The 14,060-nt window shown below is 36.5% G+C and overlaps 1 protein-coding gene across 7 annotated transcripts in view; it reads right to left on the minus strand.

Moving 5' to 3' along the window:
- Positions 1–14,060, minus strand: part of PHKB (phosphorylase kinase regulatory subunit beta) — a 193,905-nt gene that overhangs the window by 112,289 nt on the left and 67,556 nt on the right. For all 7 annotated transcript variants that reach the window (XM_079906270.1, XM_079906276.1, XM_079906271.1 and 4 more), the window contains 3 exons: positions 5,302–5,397; positions 2,961–3,158; positions 278–335 (listed from right to left, as the gene is read on the minus strand). In XM_079906270.1, the coding sequence (XP_079762396.1) occupies positions 278–335; positions 2,961–3,158; positions 5,302–5,397 (352 nt within the window). The remainder of the gene's footprint in view (positions 1–277; positions 336–2,960; positions 3,159–5,301; positions 5,398–14,060) is intronic.

Genomic DNA, 14,060 nt, shown 5'->3' on the forward strand with positions numbered 1-14,060 from the left:
TCACAATGTCACAAATTACAGTATTCATAAAAATTCTTCTTTGTAAATATGAAAATATATTTGTATCATTTTAAAAATACTTCAAAGTATTTTTAAAATTCTTTGAATGATGTAACATTAAGTCAGAAAGCAGAAAAGTAGCACATAAAAATGCAGAGTAGTTAACATCAATTAGTGCAGTCTATTTTGCTAGCTGAAAGGAGTCATATTTTATTTCTTTTCTTCTTTAAACTAGTTATATCCTACAGTTTAAATTTCAGGAGAAAAGTTCACTCACCATCAATCATCATGTAAAGGAAAAATATAGGAAATTCGCATTCAATGCCATCAAATAGCTAAAACAGAAAATAAAATATATAAAATGTTCATCAACAATAATTTAGAACTGTATGTTAATTATATTAATTAGAACACTTACATCATTAGAATATACATACATAAACATTTATTTATTGTAATAACAAAAGTGGACTGATTTTTTTTTCTTTTTTTTGCGGTACGCGGGCCTCTCACTGTCGTGGCCTCTCCCGCTGCGGAGCACAGGCTCCGGACACGCAGGCCCAGCAGCCATGGCTCATGGGCCTAGCCGCTCCGAGGCATGTGGGATCCTCCCAGACCAGGGCATGAACCCGTGTCCCCTGCATCGGCAGGCGGACTCTCAACCACTGCGCCACCAGGGAAGCCCTCATCATTCTTATTATTCAAAAGCTCATTCATTTAATCCATCACAGAGTAGTCATTCATTCAATAAATATTTCCTAAGTATTTAGTAATGCCTGGCATCAGCTAGACAGAGGGCTATGAAGACAAAAAGATAGAGAACCTGCTGTAGTGGGGAGACAGGCATGTAAATAAACAATTGCAGTATGTTACAAAATGTCTATACATTGTATATATATCAAGAACCAAGGGCATGAAGCATCTGAGCCTGCCCAGGGCGTCTGGAAAGGGTTTATAGGAAAGGAGATGCTTCAACTAATGCTTGATGGATTTCTCTGGAGAGATAAGCTAAGGGAACTCCATACAGAGAAGACAACAGCACAAACTAGAAATGCATTAATGAACAAAGTACGTTAAAGAAACTCACAGCAATTCAGTATTCCTGGAACAAGCAAGGAAGAAGCAGTGAAAGCTGAAGTCTAACAGGTGGGTCAGGACAGCCAGATCAGGGAGGGCCTGAGAAGTCAGGCTGAGAGACAAAAACTTTGATCTGAAAGTGACAGGGTACCACTGAAGAGGATCAAATTTACTTGCTAGATGAACAGCTGGCAGTACTGAAGAGGGTTTTAGGATAAGAAATAAGGAGACCAACTGGAAGGCTGCTGGGAACAATCCAAAGAGAAAGGATGTTAACCTAAATCAATGTTTCTCAACTTCAGCACTATTGACATTTTGGGCCAAATAGTTCTTTGTTGTGGGGGTTGTCCTGTGCACTGTGGGACAGTTAGTAGCATCCCAGGATTCTACCTTCCAGATGCCAGTAGCACCCACCAAGGTGTAACAACAAAAAATTTCTTCAAATAATGTCAAATGTCCCCTGGGGAGCAAAATCATTCCCGGCTGTGGATCACTCGCCTAAACGAAGAAGTTAGTAGAGATGAAGGGACAGTTTTTAAGATTTAAAGGTAGTTAAATTTGCCAGACTTGGTGAGTGACAAAGAAGGCTGAGTGAGAGGGAAGAGCCTAGGATGAATCTCAGGTTTGGGGCTTGGACAGAAGGGTGGAAGGTGATCATAGGCAGACTGCAGCGCATTCTAGTGAGGATGTCCAAAAGGCAGCTGGATACGTGGTAGGGCACTCAGGGGTGGAAGTATGAGTTAGGGATAGAGATGTGGGATTAACAGTGATTGCTAGAGCTATGACTGCATGAATAGCATGAAAGAGAATAGGACTGAAGATGGATTCCAGGAGACAAGCAAAGGATAAAGGGAGGCAGAAGAAGAGGAACCTGCAAAGAAGACTAAGAAAGATAGTGAGAGAACTAAGCAGAGACTTAGGAAGAGACTGAAGTCACAGAAAATGGAGGAGAACCTCCTGAGAGAGGACTTACTTAAGACACTCAAATGCCAATGAGAGGTACAGTGAAATAAAGTTAGAAAGGCATCCACAATGATCCAGTGACATAAACTGACTGAAGCCAATACAGCTACTGGGAAGTGCTGGGGACAGGAGCCAGATTATAAGGTAAAGGAGTAAGTAGGAGGCAAACAAGGAGGCACAACTAGAACACACCATGCTCTTCAGAAGTGTGACAACAAAGAGAGAGGCAAGGGGAGGCAGATAGGGAGGGGTTTGGGGGTTTTTAAAGATAATTTTCAACCTATCCCATTAAAGCAAAGTCTTCAGCAATGTGGATGGATGCTTACTTTTTTGGGGGGGTGTTACAGTTTTTTGGGCAGCTTAGAAACAGCTAGAATAAACCTAGATATAGGATATGTATGTATATTTGAAATGTAAAATCTTTAAAACCAAATATTTAGAGGAGTATATTTCAGAGGGAAGTGTCTAAGTGAAACAGAAAAAAGAACATTTGCTTAAAGATTGAAAATTCAATCACAAATAGATATTTTCTATTATATTAGACAAATGGTATATAGTAGGCAGGCAAAATACTGAAAGTTCAATAGAAAAATTACTCACCCAATGGCTCAACATGGCCCGATGTGAGCAAATAGGCCTCAACAGCTAACACTTACCGAGTGCTTACTATGTGCCAAGCACTGTTCTAAGCACTTTTATATATATTAACTGATTTAATTCTCAAAAAAACCTCACTAATAGTAGGTACTAACTTTATTTTATCAATGAAGAATATTAAACACAGAGAGCTTAATTAACTTGCCCAAGGTCTCACAGCTAATAAGTGGCAGAGCCAGAATTCAAACCCAAGAAGTCTGCCTCCTGAATCAGTACTTTTGAACATTCTATTATGCTATCTGACATGGGATATTTTTTGATACCTTAATTTCAGCTGGTCTGTAGTAGCGTCTTTTAGGATCTTCCAATGATGTTCTATACCCATCTCTCAAGAAACGCTTAAATCCATATTTTCCTTTTAATTTTCTAACCACTTTATCAAGTGTCTGGTTAAACAGAACTTCATCATCCAAGGCAAATGCAGGATAACTGATGCAGGGGAGCAGGGCAGCATCTGTGTTCTGGGGGCAATAAGAAAAAGAAGGGAAAGTAAGTGTCTGTAATCATATGATCAACACAGCCCAAAGAGAATCACAGAGATGCAAAGCCACTAAGGTTATTTAACTGACAGTGAGACTGCTGTGCTCCAAGGGACAGACAGATGTTTATATGGCATGGTTTAGTGAACCTTACAGAGGAGATCAAACTTCATTCAATGATAAGGAGTATTTTCAAGGTTCAACACTGGACTCAAACTTTAGTACGTTATTTCAGTCATTGTGTAAAAATTTAACACCACTAATTAGTCATTACAACTAGTCTGTCATAACAATTTGTTTATAATAGTGAAAACCAGAAAACAACCTAAAGGTCCAACAATTAGCTGAGTAAATCAGCAGCCATTAAAATTTATATTATAGAAATGTTTACTAATATGGAAACATGTCCATTCAAAGAAACAGGTTATCAAGCATTATGAACAATATTCCTCCAGTTTCGTAAAATAAAAATATTATATGTGTACATAAAAATACATGGAAACATACAAACCCAAATGATGTCACCCTAAGATTATAACTGAATGGTGGAATAATGAGTGGATATATTTTTATTATTTGCTTATTTGTGGATTCTGTTTGTCTTTTATCATAATCTTGTATTACTTCTATAAAATAGTTATTTTAAAATAATTAAATTGTTCCATTTTGGGTGTTTTCTAAGAATAGAGCCACAAATAACCCCTCAAAAAATCTGCCATCAGGTATTACATAGTCATCTAAGAGATTATCAGACAAAAGAAAAGGGTGAATCAAATGAGAGAAAAGAAATAAGGAAAGCAGTTTTATTCAAAAGAAATTTAAATTATGAAAAATATTCTTCTACATTTCTAATACAGTAAGTCCCCTACATATGAACAAATTCTGTTCTGTGAGCACGTTTGTAAGTCCAATTTGTTTGTAAGTCCAACAAAGTTAGCCTAGGTACCTAACTAACACAATCCGCTATATAGTACTGTACTGTAATAGGTTGATAATACTTTTCACACAAATAATACATAAAAAACAAACGAACATGAAAAATAAAGAAAACATTTTTAATCTTACAGTATAGTACCTTGAAAAGTACAATAGTACAGTACAACAGCTGGCATACAGGGGCTGGCATCGAGTGAACAAGAAGAGTTACTGACTAGAGGAGGGAGAGGAGGTGGGAGATGGTAGAGCTAACGGATCCTCAGCAATAAGAGACCGAGGGCAAGCTGCAATTGCAGTCACAGGTTCTGGTTCTTTGCTGGATTAAATTCTATCTACCCTCTTGAAAAAACGGTCCAGTGATATCTGGGTAGTAGCTCTTTTTTTCTTGTCATAGATGACACGGTAGCAAGGGACTGCATTCTGAAAGACTGCTGCAACCTTCATGAACCATTCTACATTCGGGTCCTGTGCCTCAAAAACTAACAGTGCCTCCTCAAACAAAGAAAATCCCCTTGCCATTTCCTGTGTCGTGAATCTCTTCGGTTCTTCAGTTACTTATTCTTCCTCTTGTCACTCCACTCTCTCAATTATTTTCACTTTTGTTTCCATCATTATCGCTTGGCACTTTTTAGCAGTACCATCTACATCACTGCTGCTTTTAAGCTTGCTTCCAGACACCCTGGGCTTGAAATAAAGACACTGTACTACTGTACTCTATACAGTACTGTACAGTAAAGTACACAGAAGCACAACCACTTGTTGAGGATGCACGCACGTGACAATGTACGCCAGACACGCGAACTAAATTATGTGATTGGACCTGGGAACGCACATTCACATCTTTAAAAGTTCACAACTTGAAAGTTCGTGTGTAGGGTACTTACTGTATATAATATTGCATGACCAAAAAAAATTAATTTTGGCATAATGTTGCTACTCCCCCAAAGAGAAAAAAATATATCTAGTTCTGTACTGCTCTATGAAAACTCAAAGGACAAAGCAGCTTTCTCCACAGCTCTGTTCACTTCCTAAACATTGACCTCCCCAGGCCAGAGGGGTAAGCGGCAACATTCTCTCTTATCTCTTCTGCCAACTTAAACACTTTAGAGTACTTTCTTGGAAAAAGAAACAAAACTATGTAACAATCATAAACAACAGTTCATATTAATTTATTATAAAAATATCTCACATGAGATCTTGATTCTCTGGGTAACAGTGAGCACAAAGTTTGCCGGTTGCGATTGTGGGCATCGAGATCCACAAATATAACTGACCAAGAACAGCCCTGGAATGAGAGAGAAAGAAAAATTTCCTAGATTAACATAAAAGAACTTGTAGAACATTGGGCAATTTGACTGAAATAAATTTCACATTATAAATCAATGTTACCTCAATTTACAAAAATAATAAAATTTTAAAAAAAGACAAGCAAAAAAATTTCACAAAAATATTAACATTGGTTGCATTTGAGAGTGGCATTACAGAAGATTTTAATTTTTTAAATACTTTCAGTATTTCTCAAATTTCTTGCAATAAACATATTAATTTTATAATCATAAAAAATAAATGTTATTTTTCCATTTTTCCAATTTCTCCTTAGTTTTCTTAAAAATCAAAATATATAGATTACAAGATAACTAATAAAGGATATTTTAATAAAAGTAAAAAATCATTTAGCTAATACTTCTGACAAAGAAATAAGAACTAATTTGGATTCACAAAATCTGAATTGTACAGTCCTAATAAAGAACGATCAAACTAAATGAATTTAGATATCTAGAATTACAGATATAAAAACTACTTGATTAAAATATGAAGACAGGAGAATCTCAAATAATAGTACTGTACATAATACTTGCTAATATTCATTATGTGTCAGGCACTGTGTTTTATGCTTCACATGGATTATCTCATTTAATCCCCTTATGTAGATATTATTATACCCATTTTACAGAAAACGATGCTAAATCTTAGTATAACAGAGGCAAGGGTTCAAAATCAAGTCTGACACAGAAGACCACACCTTGAACACTATATTATGCAATTTCCCACACTAAAAATTATCTTTCAAGTAAGAATCAAAAACTTGAATTAAAAAAAAGTGTTAACAAAAAATGATAATTGGTCTGCTAACCAAGTTAAAAAATTTATCAATACTATTTAGCCATTAGTGCTTTCCATTTTCAATAGCATAGTTTTTAAATAAACATGGTTTTGTTCTTTTATTGGGGAGATAGATATTTTGAAAACACAAAGAATGAAATTGGAATACGACTACTTCCATTACAAGAGAATACTCAGAAAAATACATGGGGAAAGGAAGAACACCATCACAAATTTTATGTTGCTTCATTACCTTCTAAATCTCATACCAATTCTCACCAACTTCAAAGATGCATTTGCCCTGAAGATAAAATACATTGACTGAAACTCAAAATCTAGTAGTACTAGGCCCTAGATCCAAGCATCATACTCACTCTGTATATTTTTCCTGTTAACCCATGTTCATACATGAATATTAGCTCATAAAATAGAACTTCTCATTCATAATATTATTTCTTAAATTTCTTTTAACTCTGACAATAAGTGAACAAGGAATGAGTGAGGCTGTCTCTTAACCAGATCAATTCTAAACAGTCTTTCTATTATTTGAAAGTCCCTACTTCTCATCTGTACTCACAAAATTGAGCCCAACAAACTTTCACGCAGTAGCTGCCAATGTCAGAGTAATGTGCCCTCTGCTTTGAGTAAAACAAGACAGAACATGACCTCTCCTCTTAAGGAGCTGACCCAGGTGATATACAGTCCTAAATCAGATAAATATTAAACAAAACAAAAAGACTGCACGTGGCAATATATGACTATGTACCAGGTGAGTGGTTTAGATGAAAGAATAATAATAAGCCTCTAAAGTTAACAGGAGGAAAACAAAATAGGGACCTTGCGGTACTTCATGGAGAAGGTGAGGACCAGAAATAGGATCTGAATTTTGGGGGAAGAGGGAGCAAGTAGAGTGGTTGGAACAAGACAGCAAAGAAATGAATGTGTATGTGATGTTGGGAGCCAATGAATACAGAAAATAACAGAACTTATAATTTACCCCTTAGGCTGAAAATTAATAAAGTTAATTACATGTCAAATCAGTCTGCCTTGAATTTAATTTTTTAAAAGATACAACAATCTAAGTAGGATAATTTATAAATAATGAAATGAAATGGCAAATTTGGTAATTCTTGCCATTATTTGCTTCATATAAACAGCTAACTTCTATTTTCTAGCCACAAATAAAGATTCACCAAAGTATTTGTTGAGGTCCCCTCCTCTGCCAGCCTCTAAGAAATAGGCACAAAAGGAAAAATTAATCTCATAATGCTATCATATTTTAACACTAAGATCAAAAGCTAATAAACTATATTGTCTGACTATCATCTTAAAAAATATACCATGCTTTAGGTATATGGTCCGGACTTACAGAAGAATAAAATTCACCCAAGGCCATGGGCAGCTATTCCTATTCAGAAGCAAATTTTTTAAAACGTCATCAAGGAGACCTCCATATGGAATTAATTATCACCTACTTTAAATTATCAGACACGTTAATTTTAGGCTTGCAAATTTCAAAGGAAGCTAGACATGTCTGCATCGCTTTGAACACTGCGTAATATGAGAAATCTTTCTAGTCATCACCTTTTAGATTCTGGCCTCAGCTCATTTGTTAGTATCTTGATTTCTCCAATTAAAGGCAGGAATATGGAAAGATGTTTTATATGTATATGTCACTCCAGAGTATCTTATTAACTTTGGATATTTTATTTTCATCTTTCATTTCCTGAAATTATCATAACTCTGTCATAATATTCTGACTCCATCTAAAGAGCACAGATAAGACTGACAGTTCAAACTTTACTCCCAAACTGAGTTTCTGTAGTTGTTTTCTAGTATACACATTACAAGATGATTCAACCTGACTTGAGTTCCAATGAAGGGGAAGAGCTGCACTGAACCATCTACCCAGGCCTCCATGACCATAACAAACACTTTTGAGATGGTATCTATGGCCAAGGGTAACATCTATGACTCAGATAGGCTGGCACCTGGGACCTGGGACCCTTAGCTGCAGTGCTTGCACCTGGACAAATGTCTCCTCGAGCAACAAAATACAAAGAAACTACAAAGGACTAAAAATAACTGTGCATGCGCAGCTGGGCAAATTATGGACAAGATACAAAGAGACCAAAAACCCAACAGCCACTTTTGAAGAGCCGGAAGCAAAAGCAAGGTACTGCGCATGCCCCCTGCACGTGACACCACTTAAGGGGTGGGCAAACCACCTAAGGCACCTCTCCGGCCTGACCCCTGGACGCACCCCTACCCTCACCCCATATGAAGAACCAGTTTGCCCCCCACCCAGCAAGCAAGCGAGTGAGCAAGGGAACCTGTTACTTGTTCTCTGTCCCTCCTGGTGCAGCAGGGACCCCAATAAAACCTTGCTTGAATTTCTTGTCTGGCCTCTGATCAATTCCTATTGATTAAGGAGGCCAAGAACCCTGGTAGGTAACATGACCGTAAGACGATCTCTTTAGTCTCAATTCAAAGTGAAATGATTTGAAGGATTGCCCAGGCCTTTCTTTTCCTCTTTAGACTTTTCTCTGAACCTGAGCTAATGGGCTTACTACCCTCATCTAGCATCAAAGAATAAAACAAGATGAAACGGATCAGTATATCTATTGTGTCAATACTATACATGACCTTTTCTGTTCTTCTGGAAACAAAAAAACAGCACCATGATCAGGACACTTTCTTACCTGGTCCAGCATTAGGCTGTCCTATAGCTCTGTGAGCAAGCCTAGAGACATATTCTGCAGAAACGATACTTGCTGGTGGGAATTACCCCTCTACACCACGGCTGTAGTGGCGGTGGCCTGTAAATAGCCAACTTTTACTTACTGACCCAACAGCAGCTTCCAGTAGCCCTCACTAGAGGAATTCCTACTCACATATTGTTAAAGGGGTTTCAAACTACAGAGAGAGATGAACCTGAGTGTTAATTCTCAGGGTTTTAGAAGAATAGAGCTGAGACTCAGACCCAGGAATCACAAAACTGTTGCTGATGTCTGTGACATGTGCTAACTATAAATTATGATTTATTTAAGTATTATCAAATATTTTTATATCACTATATATATTTATAAATCACTACATATATTGTCGAGTATTGTCATACACACACATACAGACACACACACACACACAGATATATATATATATACACACACACAGAGAAAATATTTGAAACCATTATGAAATAAGTGATTCTCATATTAAGGATTATATGAGTATGTTTCTAAGTGCTCCAAATTAGCCTTTATTATAAATTTATTTAAAAAATTAAGCCACTTGATCAAATTTTCTTCTTAGATATTTTCTCCCAAACAAAAATATGTTTTGAAAATAGTTTCGGAGTGAAGATTTAAATGATGAGTCCTTTTTCTTTAATAATAAGGCAAGTCTAACAATTTAAAAAAATAGGAAAGAAAGTACAGGAACACATAATAACCAAAGCTAAAGGCTTATTCCACACAACAATTTCCCATAAAAATAAAAATTAACTTTTGTCTTATACACCAAAGCACAAAAAGGGCAAAAGTTCAACAAGTGGAAACCTCTTTCAGAAAGATCAATAATTAAGAAGAAAATGGTGTGGTCAAAAGGTACAAACTTCCAGTAAGTCCCAGGGATGTAATGTATAGCATACCTTTGAAAAGTTGTTAAGAGAGTAGGTCTTAAGAAAAAAAGTTGTAACTATGTGTGGTAGTAGTTGTTAACGAGACTTACTGTGGTGATCTCTTCATAATATATACAAATATCAAATCATTATGTTGTATACCTAAAACTAATACAATGTTGTTTCTTTTAAGTAAAAATAACAAAAACATGCCTATAAATTTTAACTTTAATACGCATGGATCACTCAAACTAAGACAAATTTTTAACTTGTGATATTCACTGAAAAGAATTATATACAATGTTTCTTTTTTAAAACAAAACAGATCAATTCACTCATTTCCGCTACCTCCCACATCCCGCCTCAGGCAACCACCAATCTGTTCCCTGTATCTGAGGTTTTGATTTTTTTTTAAAGATTCCACATATAAGAGAGATCGTACAGTATTTGTCTTTCTCTGTCTTATTTCACTTAGCATATTTCACTTAGCACCTAGCATAATGCCCTTAAGGTCCACCTATGTTGTCACAAATGTCACTCCTTTTTATGACTGAATAATATTCCATTGTATGTATGCACACACCACAATTTCTTTATCCATTCCTCCATTAATGGATACTTAGGTTGTTTCCATATTATGGCTATTATAAATAATGCAGCAATGAATCTGTATATTTTTTTCAGTATTATGGACATTTCAACAACATTAATTCTTCCAACTCATGAGCATGAAACATTTTTCCATTTATTTGTGTCTTCAATTTCTCTCATCAATTTCTTTTAGTTTTTAGTGTGCAGGTCTTTCACCTCTTTGATTAAATTTATTCCTAGGTATCTTGTTCTTTTTGATACAATTGTAAATGGGATTGTATTCTTAATTTCTCTTTGATAGCTCATTATTAGTGTATAGAAATGCAACAGATTTTTGTGTATTGATTTGTATCCTGCAACTTTACTGAATTTGCTTATTAGCTCTTTAACAGTTTTCTGATGTTTAGGGTTTTCTATATATAATATGCATATTCATGCCATATGCAAATCATGACAATTTTACTTCTTCCTTTCTAATTTTGGATGCCTTTTGTTTCTTTTTCTTACCTAATTTATCTGGCTAAGACTTCCTATCTGGCTAAGACTGGCTAATACTATGTTGAATAAAAGTGGCAAGAGTGGGCATTATATTAGTGAAACTAATATAATGTTATATGTCAATGACATCTCAATAAAAAATTAAACTAAATTAAATTTAATTTAAAAAAGAAGAAAATGGCTTAAGAGTTTTCAAAGATAATACATAGCTTTTACCACTAAAGGTAGAAAGCATTTAAGATCCAAGATTTCCTGTACTAATATCTTATATTCCAGATTCATTACCAAGTGGCTTTGGTTTAATTTCTGGTTCTGCCTCTCTGTTACGTGACCTGTGAGAATCCACCTCAACTCTATTCATTTTGAGAGAAGGGCCCTTCCAGCCCTAAAGATCTATGACTCTCTGAGTTGCCACCAACCCCGGATGTACTTTTTTTTGAAGCTCTAAATTAATTAAGTTAAAGATACATGATCAGGTCTTCCAAAACACTGTATCAATAGTCTTCAGAAATAATTGAGAATACTCATTAGACCTGAAATCCCTCAAGTCTTGAGTATGCTTCTTTAGGTCTTCACTTGAAAAAAAAACCTTTCTTTATCTCAGTTCTTTTTCCCACCACTGACTTTTTCTTTCTTTGTTTTTTTTTTTTTTTGGCTGCATTGGGTCTTCGTTGCTGCGCTCAGGCTTTCTCTAGTTGCAGTGAGTGGGGGCTACTGTTTGTTGCGGTGCACGGGCTTCTCATTGTGGTGGCTTCTCTTGTTGTGGAGCACAGGCCCTAGTGTGCTGGCTTCAGTAGTTGTGGCTCGCGAGCTCTAAAGCACAGGCTCAGCAGTTGTGGCGTTTGGGCTTAGTTGCTCCGCGGCATGTGGGATCTTCCCGGACCTGGGCTCGAACCCATGTCCCCTGCACTGGCAGGCGGATTCTTAACCACTGTGCCACCAGGGAAGTCCCTGGCCACTGACTTTTAATTAGACCACAGATCTTTTAAGTACAGGGAGTGATATTATAAAATGATTAAACACTAAAAACATCACATGCACTTTTAAATGTGCTATTGTTTAGCAAGTACATTTTTAAGTGAACTGCTGTAGAGGTGGGAATTTTAACATTTTCAAAGTCAGGTTTCTGTAATTCTCCACATCAGAAACAAAGATAAAAGGGAATTTGTAAAACTAGGATACTCTGATATTACCAAAAAAATTGGAAGATGGAGAGGCCCTACTTGCAAATGTGACATCTGTGTGGCTAAAGGAATAAGACCTTATTTGTCTATATTTCTACCTGAAATAATCAAGAAACAGTCAAGTCAGCAAACATTTGGTGCACAGCTCTGCTGGAAAAAGACATGAACTAAACAAGGTCAAATGTTAACTCTGCTGAGAGCAGTTGTTCTCATCCTTGGCTGCACATTAGAATTCCCAGGCAGTTTAGAAAAATCTCAACACCACAGCCTCCCTCTAGACAATTAAGTCAGAATCTCTAGGGGTAGAGCCCAGGCATCAGTACTGTTTTTTAAATTCCTCAAATCTAACGTGCAGCCAAGATTGAGAATTTATGGCTGGGGAACAATACCAGCAGTATATTTACAACTCAGAATCAGAATGCATAGTAAAGCAATTCAGTACTTTTAGAATTATGGCTAACAAATCTACAGAAGCTTCCTGGGAAAAGTAGGCTGAAGGCAGAGCCCTGAAATATAGGTAGTTAAGAAAGGTACCATTAATGTTTGTGGGTATATATGTAGGTAGAGAGGATGCATACTAGATATGTAAACAGTATACACTAAGACTCAGGTACATCAAAGGAGATGGCATGATTGCAAAAAAAAAAGAGCTGACCACTACTTTATAATAGCTGACCTAGACATGCAATTCCATTCATCTCACTACTTGGTTACCATGTAAGGCAGAAGAGCAAGACCTGCATCTTGCCACACTGCTGTTGTAACACTACTAGTTTAGTCTGTGACTCTTCTAAGTCTCCTTGATATACCCCTGAGAAGTTTTGGAGTCCAATGGCTTTATTACCCTTCCTTAGTATTACCAGCACTTCACTAGTAATAACATGAGGTATCACTTATTGAGGGTTTAATCTTTGCCAAGCACTATGCTAAGTTTTTTATTTGCATGACTACCTTCTGAGTTAGGTCCTAGTGTCAATATCTCTATTTGTTTAAATGAGGAAGCTGAGACTTAGGTAAATACCTAGCCAAAGTCACAAATTCACTGGTAGGAGTACAGAGTATGCAGTGATTCTACCTCGTGACACTGAATACAATGGCATTCTTTTATGGCAGATTACACTCCCACTCACACACTCCTTTCTTCCTTCCTTATCTAATATATATATACATACATTCTGTAAATATTTATATACTCATACACACACATATTCATACATACACACATATTTAAATGAATGTATTGAGAGTGAGGCAGGGGGGAAAAGGAAATGAAAAATATTGAAGGATACATGTAGGATTTCCATGAGTATGTTGACTCTTCAGAGAGACAGAAATGTTGGTACAAGCCAAGGGATCAGAGCCAGAGACACCAAGAATCTCCAGGAGAAACATATTAATTCTCATGATTTTCAACAAGTTCATATACCCCCAAACCCCCATGAGATCTGATTCCTCAATTTCTCCAGCCAGAGGTCTTGAGAGAAAAAGAGTGTGGGAAGTGGGTGATTTAGTCTCCTCTTGGGCACCCAGAATGAGGTGCTGCTCCCCTCTTCCCAATCCTTTCACGTCTGTGGTCGTTCTTAATCCTTCATTTCCTGGATTTAACCAGAATCCTTCCTCCGGAGGAAGTTGAAGTGAGAAGAGAGTTTACGTATGTAGGGAGAGGAAGAGAGGCAGTTGTGTCACCATGCTCCAACATGAAACTTTCCTAAATGCAAGACTTGAGGTACATAGTATCAATATTATAATTGCCATAACAAAATCCATATCATATTTTACATGTCTGCATAAGTTCCTAAAATGTATCTTCACTGACTTAATTAGCATTTTAATAGCTTAAGGTTAATTATAGTATTAGTTGAACACCTCCTTTGCCGCCTCATCTTTGGAATCTTTACAAAAATTGCTAAGAAAATTAGTTTACTTCTTGATCCAGAGAGGTAACCTGTA

Source organism: Stenella coeruleoalba (assembly GCF_951394435.1).
Source record: "Stenella coeruleoalba genome assembly, chromosome: 20".
In the NCBI taxonomy this organism is placed as follows: domain Eukaryota; kingdom Metazoa; phylum Chordata; class Mammalia; order Artiodactyla; family Delphinidae; genus Stenella; species Stenella coeruleoalba.